General features: G+C 41.2%; 2 protein-coding genes across 6 annotated transcripts in view; one reads left to right on the top strand and one right to left on the bottom strand.

The window, feature by feature from the left end:
* Window positions 1-28: 28 nt before the first annotated feature.
* LOC124007104 (WD repeat-containing protein 5) lies at window positions 29-16,198 on the top strand. Its single transcript, XM_046317412.1, has 14 exons — window positions 29-252; window positions 968-1,055; window positions 8,969-9,077; window positions 9,524-9,597; window positions 9,730-9,819; window positions 11,452-11,541; window positions 11,686-11,769; window positions 11,927-11,982; window positions 12,232-12,278; window positions 12,380-12,455; window positions 12,733-12,766; window positions 13,907-13,981; window positions 14,103-14,190; window positions 14,347-16,198. Exons 2-14 carry the CDS (start codon window positions 984-986, stop codon window positions 14,445-14,447), a joined length of 996 nt encoding a protein of 331 aa, XP_046173368.1. The 5' UTR covers window positions 29-252; window positions 968-983; the 3' UTR covers window positions 14,448-16,198.
* A 3,533-nt stretch (window positions 16,199-19,731) lies between these two features.
* Window positions 19,732-20,656, bottom strand: part of rxraa (retinoid X receptor, alpha a) — a 161,948-nt gene continuing 161,023 nt past the window's right edge. For all 5 annotated transcript variants that reach the window (XM_046317406.1, XM_046317408.1, XM_046317407.1 and 2 more), the window contains exon 11: window positions 19,732-20,059. In XM_046317406.1, coding sequence (XP_046173362.1) covers window positions 19,912-20,059 — 148 coding nt within the window. In that variant the 3' untranslated portion in view covers window positions 19,732-19,911. The remainder of the gene's footprint in view (window positions 20,060-20,656) is intronic.

Raw genomic sequence — 20,656 nt, 5'->3', positions numbered from 1 at the left:
CTTCCCTTCCTCTCTGACTGTGCGCTCTTGAAGAATCACACATGCGCAATGGGTGTCTTTACTACCACATTCCTCGCTTGAGCTCTGGCAAAACTAAAACGAACTGGCCCTTGATTTATTTTCCCTTGATCAGTTAGGGAGAAAATATATTCAACCGTATTTATAGGCTAAATATATTCGTGCAGTTGATCAGATTTGTGCCTAAATGAAAATAGTTGGCCGAGCAATTACAGTTTAACATCGGGCCTTACCGTGAGTATCCCTGATTGTTTTGTTTGAATGGATTAGCTAACGTTAGCTAGCAGAGTTTACATTACATATGCAATAACGCACATTTACTAGCTAGGCATATTAACTAGTTTATCTTTCGACGGGTAGGATTCATACAATACCTTGATTAAAACCATTATCACCAACAAGACATACGAGTGTTCGCAAACAACATTAGCTAGCTAGAAAGACAGGCCCTGCGTCTGTCCATAGTGGGGCTATTGAACGTTAGCTTCCACAACTGCGGTTAATGTTAGGCTAGCTTGCTAACTCATGGTCATTTGTTTACTTGCAATGGCAGTTAGCTAGCTAGCTTGCTAGCATAGACCTAGCTATCTTTACTATTTCACCATGCAAGCTAACTAACTACTAAGCTAAGCTACACGGTGCCAGCCATGACTGGATATGAAGCTAGCTAGTTTATGTGGTGGTAATTTACATTACTAACATAACTACCTAGGTTTCAATATCATATCCAATATTGTAATGTTCATCTACAGGCTAACGTGAACCTAACTGTCAGGGTAGCAACTTACATTGGTCTTGTGTTGGACCTATACAATTTCCTATCGTTGCATTTCACTTGACATTATCATCATCTTAACATAATATATTAACATTGCTTTCTAATTGCATTCCTCATTTGTAGACTGGTTGTCCAGCATGCTTTCACTAACTGATCCCCCTGCCCCCTCAGCTCCATCACTATCGCCATGGCAACAGAGGAGAAGAAACCAGAAACGGAGGCCACTAAAACATCATCTGCATCTGCCAGCCAGAGCAAGGTATGGGTTCAAGCTAGACCTAATACGACTGATGTTTCTATGGGTCCAAGCAGCAAAGCCTGGTGAAACACTATTTTATTTGGGGTTGATTATTCTTCTTTTCCCCCCTGTCAATTTTGTGATAAAAAGCTAATTCCCTTGAGATGGTAAGGCCTAGGATGATTGTTAAGGTCCAAGGGCCACACCCTCTTATTCAATGCCATGCCAGCTGATCCTTCTCTAAGCCCACCCCCATTGGTTACTGTTGCAACCTCAGACATTATCCCTGGAAGCCCAATTCCCCATTTAACCATTGGTAAGATCTCCTCACAATGATCTGAATCTGTGTTTCTAATACACAATGAAATTCAACACAGACGACCCCTTGCTAATCAGTATACTCTTGGGTATGTTGTGGTGGACTGTCATTACTTCACAGGAACCTGGTAAAATCATGTTTCTGGTGTAGCTAGTCTCTGAATTCACTGTCAGCATGCAGTCAACCGCTTTTGGAGATAACTAATGTTTGTGCTCTCAAATCATATCCTGATGTCTTCTAGTTGTATTCATAACATTGCTATATTAGCAAACATACATCTTTAGAAAACAACTGATTAAGTGGCTAGCTAGCGTTAGCAACTTTTGGTGGTCAATGAGACCGAGAGCTAGCTAACAAACAATGATCTAACAAACAATGTAACAAAAGTTTTATTTCGGATTAGAAAAATACTCCCAAGAGGCTCTGCATGTCAGGAATCACAGTAGCAAGTACTCTTGGTGCACTGTTAAATTATTTAGCCATTTAAACATAACATGTATTTTTTTAAACTCAATGTAGCGATTTAAACGTTACCCAACATTATTGGGCGAGGCTTAGCAAAGAGTCAATTTGCCACGTGGTGGAGCTATAACAAACGATTGAGAATGCAAACTTTGAAAGCTCAGATCCCTCACCTTGTTTGAAATAGACTCCTGAAATTTAGTACATTGGTCCCTCTCCTCACAAGGAACAAATTTGCCTCAATGGCCCCATAAGGTCTGTCATGATGGATATTCCGCCATTTTGTGTTTGTATTTATTAGGGATTCCCTAATAAACTGTCATTTAGCATTTTGAACTTAAAGTGCTACTAGCACCGAATGATCGATCTGCACAAAAGTTGATACATTGCGTCTATGGACCAAGGTTGCACCATATAGCCCCACAGTGGAGGTGTCATAATACCCATTACATCTAGCGATCGAACGGGGAAATGGTTCCAATCGTTTTTCCACCATTCCTTTTTCCCATAGGGGATTTTAAAAACACTTAAAATAAGGACTGTTTCGTGTAGGCTTACCCTGGCGTGTTGTTTTGATAACCATATAAATCTCTCGGACAAGGTGACTTTCATCAATATATTTGGCCCTGTTTACTCTGAATCGAAAATGCTAATTAAAATCAAAGTAGACATCATAACTAAACTACAAATCCCTGCAAGCTCCTGCATGCCATCTCTAGCTGACACCTTTGCTAACAGGTATTGTCAATTTAAAACTATTCATTACTACATTTGGCTAACATATGATAGTTAATCCCAAGATTCTTACCTTTGCCTTGATTTGGCAGTCTCGTCGAGATCATGGCATTTATAGTTCTTTATGATATCCACATTAACAGCTAATTAGCATTTCATTTTTGGGGAGTAAATACAGGCGAATATATTGATAAAGTCACCTTGTCCGAGAGCTGGAGAGATTTATACAGTTATGAAAACGTCATGCCAGGGTAATCCTACACGAAACACAGCCCATATTTGAATTGTTTACAAAATTTCCAATGGGGAAAAATTTATGGTGTTAAAACAATTGGAAGCGACAGGTCATGTGATGCCGCGGAGCTGAGCAGACGTTGACAAACCGAGCTCTTCAAAGTTATTCTATTTTTACCTAAATAACAACGTTGAAACAATATTCTAACATCGGCTGATAAATTGTCAAGTACTTACCTTCCCAAAGAGCCATGGACCTCCGACCGAGAGGCAAGAAGGACGAACAAAACATTGTTGATTCCCAAGATAACGATAACGCTACAGCTAGCAAGATTAGCATTAGCCCTCATAACTCAGACGACAGTTCCAGACTGTTGCTCTCAGCAGCCTCTTGCGAGCCTGCCGACATGCTGGCTCCTCTCCTCCGGGAAATTCAGGATGGTAACAGAGGTCTTTCTCTGAAAATCGATAAGAAATCGGCTGAACTCCATTTTTCCATTGACGACGTGAAATCCTCCATGAATGATCTCCTTTTGAGAACGACTGAGACAGAGCTGCGCATTAGCACAGTTGAAGATACCATTGCTAGACATGACCAGGTCTTGACACAACTGCAAAAGGACAATGCCTACCTCAAAAACAAAGTAGATCAGATGGAGAACCAGAGTAGACGTAGTAATATCCATGTGGTGGGATTGAAAGAGGACAGCGAGGGCCACTCAATGGATCCCGGAGGTCCTAGGCATAACCAACTTCACCAAGCCGCTGGAAATCGAACGCGCCCACAGAACATCAGCGCCGAAACCTCGGCCAGATGAGCCCCCACGAGCCGTCCTGATCAGGTTCCTCCGTTTCCAAGACAGAGAAGATACTGCAACTTGCAAGAGCCAAAGGGGACATCGCCATCGATGGGAAGAGGGTCAGCCTTTTCCCGGATATGAGCGTGGACCTCGCCAGACGCCGCAAGCAGTTCAGACCTGCCGCCAAAGCACTGAAGGAGAAGAACATCACCGGCTACCTCATCCACCCTGCGCGGATGAAAGTTGAGTACAAAGGCCGAAGCCATCTCTTCAACACACCGGGAGAAGTGCACACTTTTCTCAAAGAACTGAGCAACGTCTGAGTCTGAGCCAGGACGGTCTCTCTGGGGGATAAAATGCAGTTTGTTTGTTTTCTCTTATCCGGATTGAACTGCTGGTATCTCCCGGTCACTTTAATTGATTTGTACATTTTCAACTAACCGTATCTTCCCGGGGTGAGTTCTATTACATATACAGGAGAGTATATTTTAGTTTAGTCCATATCTACTTGGCGAAGCAATAAGTGGGTTTAGGCCCACTGCTTTCCCCCTCATTTGTGTTAATCTTTCGTAAAGAGACTCAAGCAGCCCTTACCGTGGGCAGTAAATATTCAGCCATAAATATCTATTCACAACGTTTGTTTTCAATTTAGAGAGCTCGCAGGTTTTGGTTTACGCCAAGGTTTAGCTAGTAAGAGCAAGATGGAAAGCGAGCAGCAACGTATCTCTACAAGTGACTTCATGTTTGATTGTTGGGACTGTTGTTCTTGTCTGACAATCGGGGTGGGTGGGATTTTTATTTTTTTCTTCCTTTTTTCTATGTTTATTGTTTCCTTCTTAAAGAGACACACAGGTCACTTTTGTGCTCAAACCAAAGTTGAAACATTTCCTAATTATCTGCATATGATAGATTTCTATTCAGTTACATATTTGAAACCCAACCTATGCTTAATCCACTAAAATATGTCACATTCAACGTAAAAGGTCTTAACAGCCCGTTTAAAAGGAAAAGAGTCTATACATACCTTAAGAAATTAAAGGCTGACATTGTGTTTTTATAAGAAACACATCTTACAGCCAGTGAACACAAGAAATTGAAGAGGGAATGGGTAGGACAAGTTTTTGCATCCTCTTTTAACTCCAAAGCAAGGAACTGCAATTTTGATAAGTAGACACATCCCCTTCTGTGTCAACAACACCATCTCTGATCCCTCTGGCAGGTTTGTTTTGGTGCAGGGGCATATGTTTTTAGAGTCTTGGACCCTATTGAATATTTATGCTCCTAACTTTGATGACCATATGTTTATTCAGAATGTCTTCCTTCAGGTTGCTCAAGCACCACCAGGATGGCTACTGGTTGGAGGAGATTTTAATTTTTGCTTAGATACAGTTCTTGATAGGTCTTCTGATAAACTCTCACTTCTTACCAAAGCCGGCAAGCTCACCATGTCATTCATGAAAGATCTCAATTTACTAGACATCTGGAGACAGTTGCACCCACAGGATAGGGTCTACTCTTTTTATTCACACCCACACAAGACACACGCATAGATAACTTTTTACTTTCGACACAACTGTTTCATAGAGTGTTGGATGTCGAGTATCTCCCCAGATTGCTCAGTGACCATTCTCCTCTGGTATTATCAATCTCCATTCCTACCAAGGTAAATGGAGCATATAGATGGAGACTAAATTCTACACTTCTAAAGCAATCTGAATTTTGTGCATTCATCAAAGAGCAGATCAATATTTTTACTTTGACAAACAAACCCTCTGTTCCTGACAGCTTCATTCTTTGGGACACATTGAAGGCCTACCTGAGGGGACAGATAATTTCCTATACTAAAGGGCTGAAGAAAAAACACGGTGCGGAACTGAGTGCTCTTGAATCTGAAATCTCCGATCTAGAGAAAACCTACCAAAGGGGCCCGACTAAAGATCTATACAGGCTTTTGGTAAATAAAAAACTTAAATATAATATTCTGAACACATATCAAGCTGAGAGGGCCATCACTAAATCAAAACAGCGTTATTATGAGCTTGGAGAGAAAGCTCACAAAGTATTGGCATGGCAACTGAAAGCAGAGGAAAGTAAGAAGACAATTAATGCCATAGCAACTCTCACTAAAGAGATCTTTCGACCCTACTGAAATTAATAATACTTTTAAGAAATACTATGAAGACCTCTACACTTCCCAATCAAGCGGTGATCTATCAGAGATAGACGCCTTTCTCTCCTCTCTCAACCTCCCATGCCTGTCAGGGGAAGACAGCGAGCGCCTGAGTGAACACTTCTCAGTCCCTGAATTGTTGGAGGCCATTAAATCCTTACCTTCTAATAAATCTCCTGGGGAGGATGGCTTCCCTCCAGAGTTCTATAAAGAATTTAGGGAGCTGTTGGTCCCCTACCTTATGGAGGTACTTAAAAAAGCCAGAGAAGACAACTGCTTTCCAGAGTCCTTCTCTCAAGCAGTGATTACTGTAATCCACAAGAAAGGGAAAAACCCGCTAAAGTGCGCCTCCTATAGACCAATCTCTCTCCTTAACACAGATTGTAAACTGGTCACCAAGATGCTATCTAAGAGACTGGAGTCATGTCTTCCCCTGTTGGTCAACCCAGATCAGACTGGCTTAATAATTAATAGATTGTCCTCCAATAATCTCAGAAGGTTCTTTGATATAATTCACCTTGCTAACAAAAACAAAATACCTGGTGTCGCAGTCTCCCTCGACGCTGAAAAGGCCTTTGATAGGGTTGAATGGCCATACCTCTTTCGCGTCTTGGAAAAGTTTGGTTTAGGTACCGTGTTTGTAAATTTGATAAAATCACTCTACAAATCTCCTAAAGCTAGGATTACTACCAATGGGATTACTTCCTCCTCTTTCCCTCTTTATAGGGGGAACAGACAAGGTTGCCCAATTAGCCCCCACCTCTTTGCCCTCGCCATCGAACCGTTGGCTGAGGCTATTAGAACGTGCCCTGACATACATGGCTTTGAGGTGGGCCCCCATACCCATAAATTATCACTCTTTGCGGACGACCTTATCTTATTCCTAACAAACCCAGAACACTCCCTATCTCACTTGCAGATCCTACTACAGTGTTATAGTTCTTTCTCTGGATATAAGGTCAATCTCGATAAAAGCGAAATCTTACCGTTGTCTGTCTTTGACCATCATACCATCAAGCACAAGTTTCCTTTTAGATGGTCGCCTATGGGCTTCGCATATTTGGGCATAATGGTGGATGGTAATCTGAACAACCTCTATGAACTCAATCTGGCCAGTTTGTTGCAAAAGGTGGAGGTTGACCTTTGTAAATGGATGGACTTGACTCTACCCAGTAGAGTGAGAGGTAATGTAATTAAAATGAATGTCCTGCCCAGGTTTCTATATCTGTTTCATCTCTCCCTATCCCTGTTCTCGCAGCATTTTTTTCCTCGCTCGACAAGCTGACCAGACGGTTTATCTGGCACGGCAAAACCCCTAGGGTTGGCCTGGATAAACTGACCCTTAATTACAGTCAAGGGGGCTTAAACCTCCCCAATTTTAGAATGTACTACTGTGCTGCACAGTCTAGGTTTCTGGCTCAGAGGTTTGACAATGGTCCCTCTCCCTCATGGTTGAACATTGAAAAGCTTGAGGTAAATGATGACACTGGGGCAGATTTGTTTTACAAATGGGACAGAAAATCTATAAAAACCATCACAGACACCCCTTTAATCATACATCCTGTCCTGGCATGGTGCAAACTGCATGAGCTGTTCGGACGAGGGGGATTCCTTTCCCCTAAAACCCCTTTATGGAACAATAGATTGATCCCTATGTTTTTCCAGAATAGTAACTTTAGACCATGGTCTGATAAAGGGATCACTCTTCTGGAACATTGTTACGAGGAGGGAGTTCTTATGTCTTTTGATCAGCTGAAACAGAAATACCACTTGCCTAACAGGGACTTCTTTAGCTACCTACAACTACGAAACTTTATTAGGGTGACTTTCAAGGGACAATGGAACCTACCTAAGATGTCACCTATTGAACAACTCTGCCACGCAGACCAACCACTGTTCAAGACCATTTCCTGTGTTTACAATGCTCTTATGTCAGGACTAACACTGCCTGGGCTAGATAAATCCCGACTTAGATGGGAGAGAGATCTGGGTATTGATCTTGATGAGGATCTATGGAGTGACCTATGCAGGGATGGGGTTACATCCACATTGAACTCCAGATACAGACTGATCAAGTTTAATTTCCTCCATCAGCTCTATATCACCCCATCTAGACTGCACAGGTTCAACTCAGACATCTCCTCCCTATGTTTTAGATGTGGCTCAGATGAAGGAACATTCCTCCATTCCACTTGGCAGTGTTCAAAACTACACGGTTTCTGGCAGGGGGTATGCGATACCATATCCTCAATTCACGGGGTTGCATTCCCTTTACATTTACATTTACATTTAAGTCATTTAACAGAAACCCGGAGATCTGTCTACTGGGTAACTTTACTAACACCAATCTTAGGCAAAGCCATACTATAAAGCTAACAGAAATATTGCTAGCGATTGCCAAGAAATGTATTGCCTTGAAATGGAAATTGGATTCCTCCCTGCCAGTTGCAATGTGGCTTTCGGAAGTTAATAGTTGTATCCCTTTGGAGAAAATCACTTACTGCTTGGGGAATAAGTTAAAGACATTTTACAGAATCTGGCAACCTTTTATTGACTATATGGAGAATCTCCCCCCACATCTCATTGATTGAATCTATATATAATCCTCACATAATGTTCCTACGGCAGGTGATCCAATGTCTCGTTATTTTTTTATTTTTATATATACATTTATTTTTATTTTTTATTATTGTATGTTTGTTTATATAACTATAATTATCATTTATTTTTGTTACGTTCGTCTGTTACTGTCACTTTGTCCTATCGTTGTCTAATATCTTTTCACTTTTGTTTTGAATGTTCGTAATTGGAAAATGCAAAATAAAATATTTAAAAAAATATTTTAAAAACAATTGGAAGCATTTCGCTCTTTGACCGCTTGGTTTTATGGGTATTATGACTCATACAGTGGTACTCTATGCGGTGGGGCCAAAGCTTGAACCCTGGCGTTGCTGCTTGCAGCTATATTTTACATTGGAGATGTACAGATAGGCTACTACCCCATTGGTTCGTTGTGGCCTGTGTTGATTAACAGCCTGTCACTTGATACTTGAAAATATATAATAGCCAAATATATATGTTGTCCTGTGTCTCTGCTATTTTCATTGTGTCAAATCCTTTTTTTAATGAAAATTGCCTTAAATGCATCTACAGATATTAACGGAATTGCTTTCTGGTTCCAATGTGGTTTTGTTTGTTTTCTTCCCCTATTTAGTCAGCACCCGTCAAGCCTAACTACACCCTGAAATTCACATTAGCCGGCCACACAAAAGCAGTTTCGTCTGTCAAGTTCAGTCCCAGTGGAGAGTGGCTTGCCAGTTCATGTAAGTTTATAATGAGTGCTTTAGGTGCTCTTACAACAGTAGGTCTACTGAATATTACTATTAAGCCTGATAGGTGCATGCACAAGTTGTTACAATAAAATGTCATTAAAGATGCGATCCATAGCAGCGAAACTGCCACGTCCGTTTGCAATATTAAAACAAAGACGTTACTTCAAACACCGAATATCATTGCACATTATTGCAAGAGCGACAGAACAGCAGAAAATGTACTACGGTGCATTTTTTACTACCAGGCTTGTATTCACATTTACTCAAAACAATAACAAATGCACCTGGGGCAGCCAGTGGTGCTATTTCTCCAGTCGCAGATCTCTGCTTTAAATACAATGTCTTTTCAATGTAAATGATCTGATAATCTTGCATGATAAAACTATATTTCAGTTGAAAAGGCTAAAGTACCCTGCCTTGAAATATATGTTTTACAGCTGCTGACAAACTGATCAAAATTTGGGGAGCTTACGATGGAAAGTTTGAGAAAACAATATCGGGACACAAACTTGTGAGTTCAAGTTTCCATTATACTATTTGTAGTGATTATGTACAGTGCCTTGAAAGTATTCTCTATTTCTTTCACTGCTGCGAGTGCTTTTCGTGTGACTAACCAAGTTGATCTTTCACTTCTCATCTGCAGGGTATCTCGGATGTCGCCTGGTCCTCAGATTCCAACCTACTTGTTTCAGCATCTGATGACAAGACTCTAAAGATCTGGGACGTCAGCTCGGTAAGAGAGGAAGGATGGGTAGTTTTTTTTTCCTCCGAAATATAGTACTGGAAGTATTTCACTTTGTCCCACAATGGAGAATTGGTTTGCGTCAGTTTAACACTGGAAGCGCAGAGAGCGTTATTTTGGTGTCGTATCTATTTACATTTGTAATATCTCTTTTTAAAGTAAATTCTCCCTGGAATGGAGCTTACCAAAAAGCCAGGTTCATGCCGGTCAGGCGTTTTAAATGTATATTACCTACTGGAAAGAGCATATTCTAAGGCAGGGGTCTCCAACCTTTTCTAGCATGGGAGCTCCTTTTACAATTTCAAACATGTTGCAAGCCGCTCAATTGTTTTCCTGGCTCTCAAATAGACACGTTTTCTGTATAATTAAAAAAAAAAGTTTTTCACTCTCAATTACAATTATTTATATAGAAACAATAGATATGGCGTGTTCTGAGTCCATATCGATGCTTACATCACATCAGAAGAACGTTTTTGATGTCTGGGGGAAAAAAATAGAAAATTAAGTGCGAGAGGATTGTGCTGGTCAAGTGATGTTTTTGCTGCTGCATATGGCATGACAGACCAAAAGCCCATCAGATTGATAAAAATGATTGAATTATTCCAGGTAAGCCTACTTTTCTGGTAACATTTAATAGAGAAGGTTTTGGAGAAAGTCTTTGTCTACCCAGAAGACAGTTATCATTATCGCTTACTGCTACATAAAGTAAACGATAAACAGCCATATTGATGGAAATGAATTTGCAGATATTGAAGGCACTGTATATGAAATCCATTTATTAGAATGTTTGTTGATGTAAAATGATGGGTCATTAGCTCAGAACGGGATGGTTCGAGGCCTGGCTTAATTATTTAAACAAATGTGTATATATATACAATGGGGGGAAACAAGTATTTGATACACTGCCGATTTTGCAGGTTTTTCTACTTACAAAGCATGTAGAGGTCTGTAAGTTTTATCATAGGTACACTTCAACTGTGAGAGACGGAATCTAAAATAAAAATCCAGAAAACCACATTGTACGATTTTTTTAAAACATGGGCATGGTTCATAGGGTTAGTTCCTGCATGTGTCTGGCACTGTCTCCTATATTAATTTATTTAACATATTCTGGGTGTTCTGCCAGATGGTCCTAGGGGGGGGGGGGGGGGGGGGGGGGGTCATGTCGCCCTCTCTCCTCTCATATCTTTACCAAGCACAGGCAGGAACCAAGGATTATTTATGACACAAAGACGAGATTAACATTTTGAAGGCTCTCTTCACATGATAAAAATGTACACCGCCTACGGATTCATTTTTCACCCACGTCATGCCGTCAATAAAGGGGTAGTGTGAGACGTTCTCTTTCCCCAGAGTCAGATGAACTCCTGGATACCATTTGTATGTCTCTGCGTCCAGTGTGAGGGAAGTTGGGGGTGGTTTCGCGAGCCCATGCTATCTAGCGTTAGAATAACTGGAAGTCTCTCCCGGAACAGCTAGCATGTCATTGCTCTAACAGCTTCCTCTGCAAATACGTCATAATCGCTGATTCGGGGGCCCTCTATGCCGTGGATGCTCGATCGGCCATAATGAGCTCATACCGTGAACATGTTTAATTTAAACCCAATCCTTTCCTTATTGCAGGGTAAATGCTTGAAGACGTTGAAAGGCCACAGCAACTATGTCTTCTGCTGCAACTTCAACCCCCAGTCTAATCTCATCGTGTCTGGATCGGTGAGTCCTACCTACTAATACACTAATGCAGAATTCTTATTGTATATGTTTACATAGACAATGTTATTGCTAACCCTGATTTCCATCAAGGAGTCCTGAATATTTGTTGCATAGTTGTGTGCTACATGAATTGTTCTCTTCTAGTTTGACGAGAGCGTGCGGATATGGGATGTAAAAACTGGCAAATGCTTGAAGACCTTGCCGGCCCACTCCGACCCCGTCTCTGCTGTAAGTACTGCACCCATCTGTGCACGGGGACACCTTTATATGAATCTTATAAACATTCAACTTCATATAATAGGTTTTCTGCTTATGAGCATGTAGTAGTTGATTATCACACCCTCTGGTAAGTGTGAGTAGATCTCTGATCTATATTGCCGTACAGGTCCATTTCAACAGAGATGGCTCACTGATTGTGTCCAGCAGCTACGATGGCCTCTGGTGAGGGAAATGAACACTTTTTCTCCTGTTTTGTTGAATGTACTTGGCAAAGATATTGACTCACAAAATGCCTGTAAGAGTAACTTGAAGACCTGGGAGAACATCTGAGTTCATATGATGGCCAATGTAACATAAATATGAGGAATGTTATGAGGAGTATTATTTGAATGTATTAAATCATTATATCAATTGTGATATTGGTGGAGAAATGTATGAAACTGAACATGTTTATCTCTTGTCTGTCCATAGCCGGATCTGGGACACCGCATCAGGACAGTGTCTGAAAACACTAATTGGTAACTTCACCAGCCAGAATTGTCTCATCTGTGTCATAGGAAATATCACATTTTATAGTATTTTTCTGGGAGTAAATTCTTAATTTTTCTGTCTTGTGCAGATGATGACAACCCCCCCGTGTCATTTGTGAAGTTCTCACCAAACGGCAAATACATTCTGGCTGCCACATTGGACAAGTGAGTATTAGACTGTAGAGCACTGTCACTTTCCCTCAAATGTAGTAGGCTGTGACATGTGCAGTACCACAGTCTTGTCATGCAGTATTGCACCAGTAGGGGGACCTATTACACTGTCCAGTACCACTAGACCAAGGAGTTTCATTTCAATGGGAAGGAATGCTCAAGCAAATCTATAAAGAAAGGCTTCTTCATCACTCATAGATGCAAATGAATGATTCACTATTGTTTATTTTGGGATTCTGTCTTCTAACAGTGGTTTGTTTTTGTTTTTCAGCACCCTGAAGCTTTGGGACTACAGCAAAGGAAAGGTAAGATGCACTACATGGACAAAAGTATGTGGACACCTGCTTGTCGAACTTCTCATCCCAAAATCCTTGCCATTAATATGGAGTTGCCCCCCCATCCCAACGTTGTTCGATGGAGTTGAGGTCTCTGTGCAGGCCAGTCACGTTCCTCTGGACCTTGCTTTGTGCATGGAGGCATTGTCATGCTGAAACAGAAAAGGCCCTTCCCCAAACTGTTGCCACCTAGTTGGAAGCACAGAATTGTCTAGAATGTCATTGCTGTAGCGTTAAGATTTTCCTTCATTGGAACTAAGGGGCCTAGCCCGAACCATGAAAAAGAGCCCCAAAGCATTGTCTCTTCCACCAAACTTTACAGTTGGGTCTGCGTTGGGGCAGGTAGCGTTCTTCTGGCATCCGTCAAACCCAAATTTGTCCGTCAGACTGACAGATGGTGAAGCATGCTGAGTTTCCAGAGTCCAATGGCGGCAAGCTTTACACCACTCCAGCCGACGCTTGGCATTGCGCATGCTGATCTTAGGCTTGTGTGCGGCTGCTTGGCCATGGAAACCCATTTAATGAAGCTCCCGACGAACAGTTATTGTGCTGACATTTCTTCCAGAGGAAGTTTGGAACTCTGCAGTTTGAAACTCTGTATTGAGATGTTGCAACCGAGGACAGACCATGTTTACGCCCTTCAGCACTTGGCGGTCCTGTTCTGTGAGCTTGTCTGGCCTACCAGTTCACGGCTGAGCTGCTGTTGCTCCTAGTTGTTTCCACTTCACAATAACAGTACTTACATTTGACCGGGGCAGCTCTAGGCGGAGCAGAAATTTGCCGAACTGACTTGTTGAAAAGGTGCCATCCTATTACGGTGCCACTTTGAAAGTCACTGAGCTCTTCAGTAAGGCCATTCTACTGCCAGTGTTTGTTTTTGGAGATTGCATGGCTGTGTGCTCGATTTTATAAACCTGTCAGCAACCGGTGTGGCTGAAATGGCTAAATCCACTCATTTGAAAAGTGGTCCACATCCTTTTGTGTATATATATAGTGTATGTCAGATGTCTCACTCTTGTTGCAATTTGATCCAAACATAGGAATACTCTTGATTGAAATGTTTCAATTCTCTACATGTTCTTTTCAATACGTTTTCCCCTCTCATTCCAGTGCTTGAAAACATACACCGGCCACAAAAACGAGAAGTACTGCATATTTGCTAATTTCTCTGTCACAGGTGGAAAGGTAAACCCATCCCCTCTTGCATGCATGTTTAGAAATAGATTTTCAAGAAGATGACTTGTATGCTTTTACCCATAGCTTCTTCTGAAGTGTCCTTCTCTTCCTTATGCTCTGCATCCCACAGTGGATTGTCTCCGGGTCGGAGGACAACATGGTGTACATCTGGAACTTGCAGACCAAGGAGATCGTACAGAAACTACAGGGTCATACAGGTAGAGGAGAGTCGTGGCAAGAGCTTGATGAAACAGATTACTTTTACTTTGTGGTGAAAATACATGGTGGCCATCTCACTGTTTGAACACACTGTTACTCACAATATATTTGTTTAATTCTGCTTTTCTCTTTTCCCTCCCATCCTCTGTGTCTAGATGTGGTGATTTCTACTGCCTGCCACCCCACAGAGAACATCATTGCGTCTGCGGCGCTAGAAAACGACAAAACTATCAAACTGTGGAGGAGCGACTGTTAAGCCTCTGCATCCTGCATCCATGCTTATTTTATTTTCATTTTATTTTTTACTTTTCATTTGAGGAAAAGAGGACTTTCTGCTGAGAAATCTGGGCCCGAATGCTTTGAGGACTGAGCCTCAACTGGAAGAACAAAATGAATGCAAGTTCAGAACATCACCACAACCACATACCTTCCCTTCCTCCAAAACCAGAGCAAACCCCAACCAAACCACCACAACCCTCTACTTGGTCTTGCTTGTGCCCTTACATGCTCTACCATCTCTGCCTTACTGTTACTCTGAGCTGGATGTTTGTGTTTCAATTGAAATACGAGAATCAACTTTTGTCCTTCATGAGGAAAGTAGTCAGTCATATGGTATCTCATGATTTAATCTCTGTAGGTGTCTTAGTATTGATACACGTTTTGATCTTATATCTTACCAATCAAGCCAGATTGTATTGGCCTCCAGTAAGTACTCCTATCCCCCATGTCAGGTGTTCTTCCCCTTCAGAGTAATGGACTGTTTCATTGGTCTCTGACATCTCACTTTGACCAACTGTAAGTCTCATTAGAATATAGTAGATTAGTAGCCAGGACCCAGATTGGTTTGTACTGTCTTGCCAAACATGGAGTTGACATGATAGCACAGATGGCTCTAAAACCAGGCTGAAAGATAAGTGGTAACTGTCATATTTCCAATATTGGTAATTAAACAGTCAGTACCAATAGGCTTTGAAACATAAAGTCTCATGCATGGCAGCACCTGAGATTGGTTTTATGTTCTGTTTATTATAAAGGAATCTGTTCAAAGCTCGAAAGGTGTTGAAGGAGGGTTACAAGGTTGTCTGTCCTCATCAGGGGTATTTCCATAGCCATGTTGGGAGTTTTCCTCCAGAGGCATATAGTCTATTTCAAGGAGTTTGTAGTGTTAACAGCATTTTCCTCAACCACTTCACTACAAGTCACTCAACTGACAGTTTCTCTAGTTTGATATTGACACTATGCTCTGAAACAGCAAGCACTGCCTTGTTTTGAACTCACTTCTCCATTTTACAAGATGTATTCTGATTCTGTACATTAGTGTTGGAGCTCAACTGATGCTTTTTAGAATTCACATGGGATGTAAATGGGACCGTGACAAGTCAGTGAGATGGTTGGTGGGTTGTGAAGTATATCGACAAGAGCCTACATCGAAGGTGCACTTACCTGTACTGTCAGTGCATTTACTGGTTTCAAGTCAATCCTGCTATACTCCAGAAGGTAATAATTCAAAGTAATGTTTGTGAAGAAAGAAATGAAAGCTAAAGAGGCTGTTTTTCATTTGAATGATTATTTTAGAATATTTAATTTGGAGATGCTTTCCAGTCCATTGTCGTTCAGTTGGTACTAACTCCGTGTCTGGCTGTCATTACATTTAACACAACTTGGTGGTGATTTCATAGCAGTGACCAAATACCTGTTTATTTTGTGCTCTCCATTCTGTACATACTGTATTACTACAACATATGTATTGTTTGTTAGACAAGTAATATTTTAGCTGTCTTTCTGTATCGTTCTCTTTATCTTTGTCTTAACAGCTAGTAGTTCATTCCCCAAATGGTCATTTTTCCTGCTTTCTCCTGTTTTCTGGATTATCTTATCACTGCAGTGGTATCAAGGGCTGCATGAAATTCTGTATATGCGTTTAGTCAATCTGGATTTTGTGAATATGTATTTGCATTTGACAGCTATAACTTGTGACTTAATAAAAAGCTTTTTTTTTTTTTTTAAGATGTACAAAATGTGGTTGTCAGTGGCACTTTCTCAACAACGTCCCTGTAACCTTTTGACTGAGGACAGTAAATGTAATATCCTATTAGGAGAGAGTACAGCACAAAGACGAGGAGCATCAAGAAAGTTTCATTTGAGATGTGTTTTATTTTTTTCTTTCCATGAAAGAACATCCGATAACAACCCACAAAGAACAGATGCTTTTTTTCCCATCTCCCCTAAAAAGAAACGATCTAAAAGAGGACAATCCCATCTTGTAACGATAGGCCAAAAAAGGCACAAAGTATAGATGACAGTTATCAGGGTGTCATTGCCAACCGCTCCTCACCCTGACCATACATGGTCAGATTTTTTTTCCTGCCCCATTTCAAATCAACATTAACTCAAAACAATGTATACAACAGCCCACACGAGGAAAAGGGGGGGGGGGAACAGAGTACATAAGCAAGGGATGAAATTACATTTGTACAAAAATATATATTTTTTTGTGTTTTTTTCCCCATTTACTTTTTACTGTTTATGGAACAAAGAAAGCAGTGATCGTGTCATGAGGTCAGCATCTCCTGATAACATTGTTGAATGTACAAGTAGCTTAGCAACAATCCATTTTGGAGGGCTTTTTGTGTATTTTGAGTGTATTAACCAGGTTTTTTGCTGTTTTCAGGTCCCATATATAACTGCTGTTAGCTGGCAAGGGACCTCTTAGGGCTTTGAGCTGCTGGTATTCTGCTGGTTGACTTTTAGAGAATCAAGGTAGAACTCAGATTACATTTTTTTTTACACCAAAAAACTACTGCGTATAACACGGTGGAATCTGTCCTGGCTCAGAATAGTTTCAACTGAAATAGTTGTCTCCCTCTTGCTAAAATTGACTGGACAAATGTATGGAAGGGATTTATATATATATTTATAAATATATACACATATACATATAGACAAAATAGAGCTTTATGGTTTATAAAGCATTTTTCTAAGCTATTTATTCTACCTAAGTAATCATATCAGTCCATTTCCTGCAGGAGGGAGTGAGCTTGCACATCTGAGTATGGCTTTTACATACACTATATATATACCTGGGGCTTAAATCACATGAACCCAATCAAGCTCAGAAAAGGAGACATCATATGCAGGAGAGGAGATTAGGTGTACATTTTTAAAAAGTTGGATTAATCATCAAAATGTGGTTATTTTTCTGAACTTTTATTTGGGGTGCCAGTCTGATTTGACCTCATGTTCCAGAGAACTACCTCTACTAGTGCTTTAAGTTGGAATCATTTGAACAATGAGCCAATTCATTTTCAGTAGTTTTTTCCTGACTGACAATTACCATTTAGACCAGATAAAAATACTGTATCGACAGAATTGGCCTGAACACGGCAGTCATTTCTCTGTTTCCTGAATAGTTTGAAATAAGACCTAATGAAAATTCATCCACCTCACTAAAATACATGAACTAGATTTGGACTAAGGACTTGTCAATCAATCCTGCTGTGGTTAATTGCTACTTATTCAATTGAGGTTTTGTCTGACCAAAGAGGAAAATGAATATTGACAATGTCATGAAAAAGTGCCTTTTCTGATTAAATACTTGTACAAAATTCAAGTAATGTAGCAGTTGTGCATCTCTTCCATTAGGGGGAAGTCACAGCTCTCCTACAGCCACCAAGTTCCCTATTCTCACTGGTCAACCCCTCTGTTTAAGTCTCTCTAGTCTGCTATCATGTGGGGCTGATGAACTTGGTCCTGGAGCTCTGCTAGAGTTGAAGGTTAATCCAAAGCAGTCTGCTGTCCTTCGGGACAGGGTTTAACCACCCCTTTATAATAACAACGAAACCGCACTATGTCTGGACAATCTTTGGTGAAATGCTTGATGCATAGTTATGCAGCAGCTGCAGCATAGAAAGAACAAAATGCGCAATATGGGCATATAGCAGATTTATACATAATGTTACATATTTAACATTTCAGTTTGACTTAAATGAAACTGGGTTGTCCAGAGAAGTGCAGGGTGTGGATTCCTCTGAGGGTGAGGGGAGGCTGGGCAGTGGAGCAGGCAAGGGTCTCTGTTTCTTCACCAGGCCTACATCCTCCTGTCAGAGTGGATGGGCCAGAGTTTGCAATGGAGGAGCATGGGCTCCACAATCCAAATAAGAGAACATCTCACCATAAACATGACTGCATTGAAGCACTTCTCCCATGAACTGTTTGACATGGGGCTGTTTGACAGGGCGGGAGGGGGGGGGGGGGTAGAGAACTGAGAGTTTGAGGGATGAAAACAGAGGTAATTGCAAATTTTGCAAAATATATATATTTTTTACAAATTCCATCAATACTTTTGAAATATCCTGTACAGGTCAAAGGCCATTCTAAAGCTAGGTTACACTGTGAGGAACAGCATGCTTAGTTGCTGTGTGGAGGTTGATTATGGTGTGTTGTAATTCACAGAAGGAGCAGAAACGAATGGTCTCAGAGGTGGAGGGACACATGACATGACAAAGTCGTGGCATCACTTTAAAACGTTCAGTTGACAGTATTTCCCTACAAACCATTTGTCCTGTTCTTCGTAATTTTGCTGTCACCTTAACAGGAAAAAGGAACAATGCTTGTTGTAGAGCGATGAGAACTCATCCGTTTGCTTTCCTTGCCTTCCTGTGCCAACCTTCCAGAGCACGCAGCAATGCACATGTAGTATAGGGCTTATGTGAGGGTGAATCCAGATTCACACTGCCCCTAATGTCAGTACAGTACAACAGAATGAGTAGCCAGAGATAAGCTTTTTCAGGCCACATGAAGGTCACCCAGCTCTGGGCCTAAGAGGCCACACTGCAGGCGTTCACTCCAATCAGTCACTAAAGCTATCTGAGCCTCTGAAACTAGACCGATGTAGCGACGTAGCGACGTAGCATCCATCCTCTCATGTTCACACAGTGCTAATAGAATAAGGAGACATGGAGAAGTGGCTGAGTTTGGGTTGAGGGACCTGAGTGGAGCACTGTTCATCTGCATGTTCCCACCTCTTGAGTCCTTCTCTCCCAAAACACATACAGTACACCTCAAAACAGACCCAACCGGACCTGACCGGATTAAACTCCACAGCACCTGAACGAATTGGACCGGACAAGACCTTGCCTCGTTCCTCCCCCCTGCAAATGGACCAATCTCCCTTAAGTTGGTCCTGAAAGTGAGACGCTTCCGAACAGAGCCAGGGAGAGCCCATGCAGTCCCGGCTCTCTTCAACAAGTCCAAAACACGATTCTCCCAAAACCTACGCTGCTGATGAAACCGCCACAATTCAAAATACACCTGCAAACAGACCTACCTTCAACACCTGATCTTCTTGGTTGTTGTTTCACATTACAAAACAATGGCTTAAAACACTTCCTTTCCCCTTGGTCCATTTCATCACCAGTCCATTGTTGTCTTTCAATTCATCTCATGAGTTCATATATATATATATATATATATATATATATATATATATATATATATATATATATATATATATATATATATATATATATATATACACACTGTATAAACCAGACCCATGGACATTGAACTTGTTTTTTGAAACATCAAAGAGGGGGACTTCTCTAGATCCAATGATGTCACATAATCTCTCGAGGGGGAGTGGTTTGCAGGACCACCCTCCGTATCCAGAGGGGTTAGAGGCGGAGGGGGCGAGGGGAACATGGGCGACGCCCCGCCTGCAGTTATGTCATTTGGTGGGGCGCCTCTAGCATCTCCATGAGGAAGGTGTCGATGGGCGTGTCCCCGATGAGCTTGAAAAAGAACAGGTGCTCCAGACACTTCAGACCAATGGAACGCAGGGCTGGTAACCGCAGCAACAGCTTGGCAAACCTAGCCCATCAAAGACACAATATAACTGTGATTAATGTGACAGAAAATAAGAGGTGGATGTAGACAAGATGTTGTCTCATATGCTGAGGTACAGTGATTCATGAAAGGGATGCCCATGACAGAATTGAGACATCTGTCATATACTGTAGTCGACAGATACAATACAGAAAGCAGACAGTTCACTTTCAGCCAAACACACTGACAGAGGGGTAGAAAAAGAGAAGAAAGAGGCACGTGAATTTGAAGTCGGGGATGTGAATTTTCACCATAAAATGCACCTTCATAATAAAGCATTCCATGCATCATCGCATTTGCAGACTGATGTAAGAGCCTACTAACGTTATTCCTAAAGTGATGAGTAGACTGAATAGTCCTAATTTAGGCTAATAATAGAAGTCAATCACTGTTTGCAAGAAAGACCGTTCAATGCCTGGCTGAGTGTGTAGTGGCGTAGAGTAGGCTATATCAGATACATTTCTTCTCCTTACTATGCATGGGAAAAATTGGGCCTTTTATAAACACATCTCATGCAATTCTACTACACTGTTTATATGACTGTAGATATTAGCAGAATCTTTTTATTCTTGAAAAACATGA

This window comes from Oncorhynchus gorbuscha, linkage group LG20, assembly GCF_021184085.1.
Source record: "Oncorhynchus gorbuscha isolate QuinsamMale2020 ecotype Even-year linkage group LG20, OgorEven_v1.0, whole genome shotgun sequence".
NCBI classification, from domain to species: domain Eukaryota; kingdom Metazoa; phylum Chordata; class Actinopteri; order Salmoniformes; family Salmonidae; genus Oncorhynchus; species Oncorhynchus gorbuscha.
This window is presented reverse-complemented; position numbering and strand designations above follow the sequence as displayed.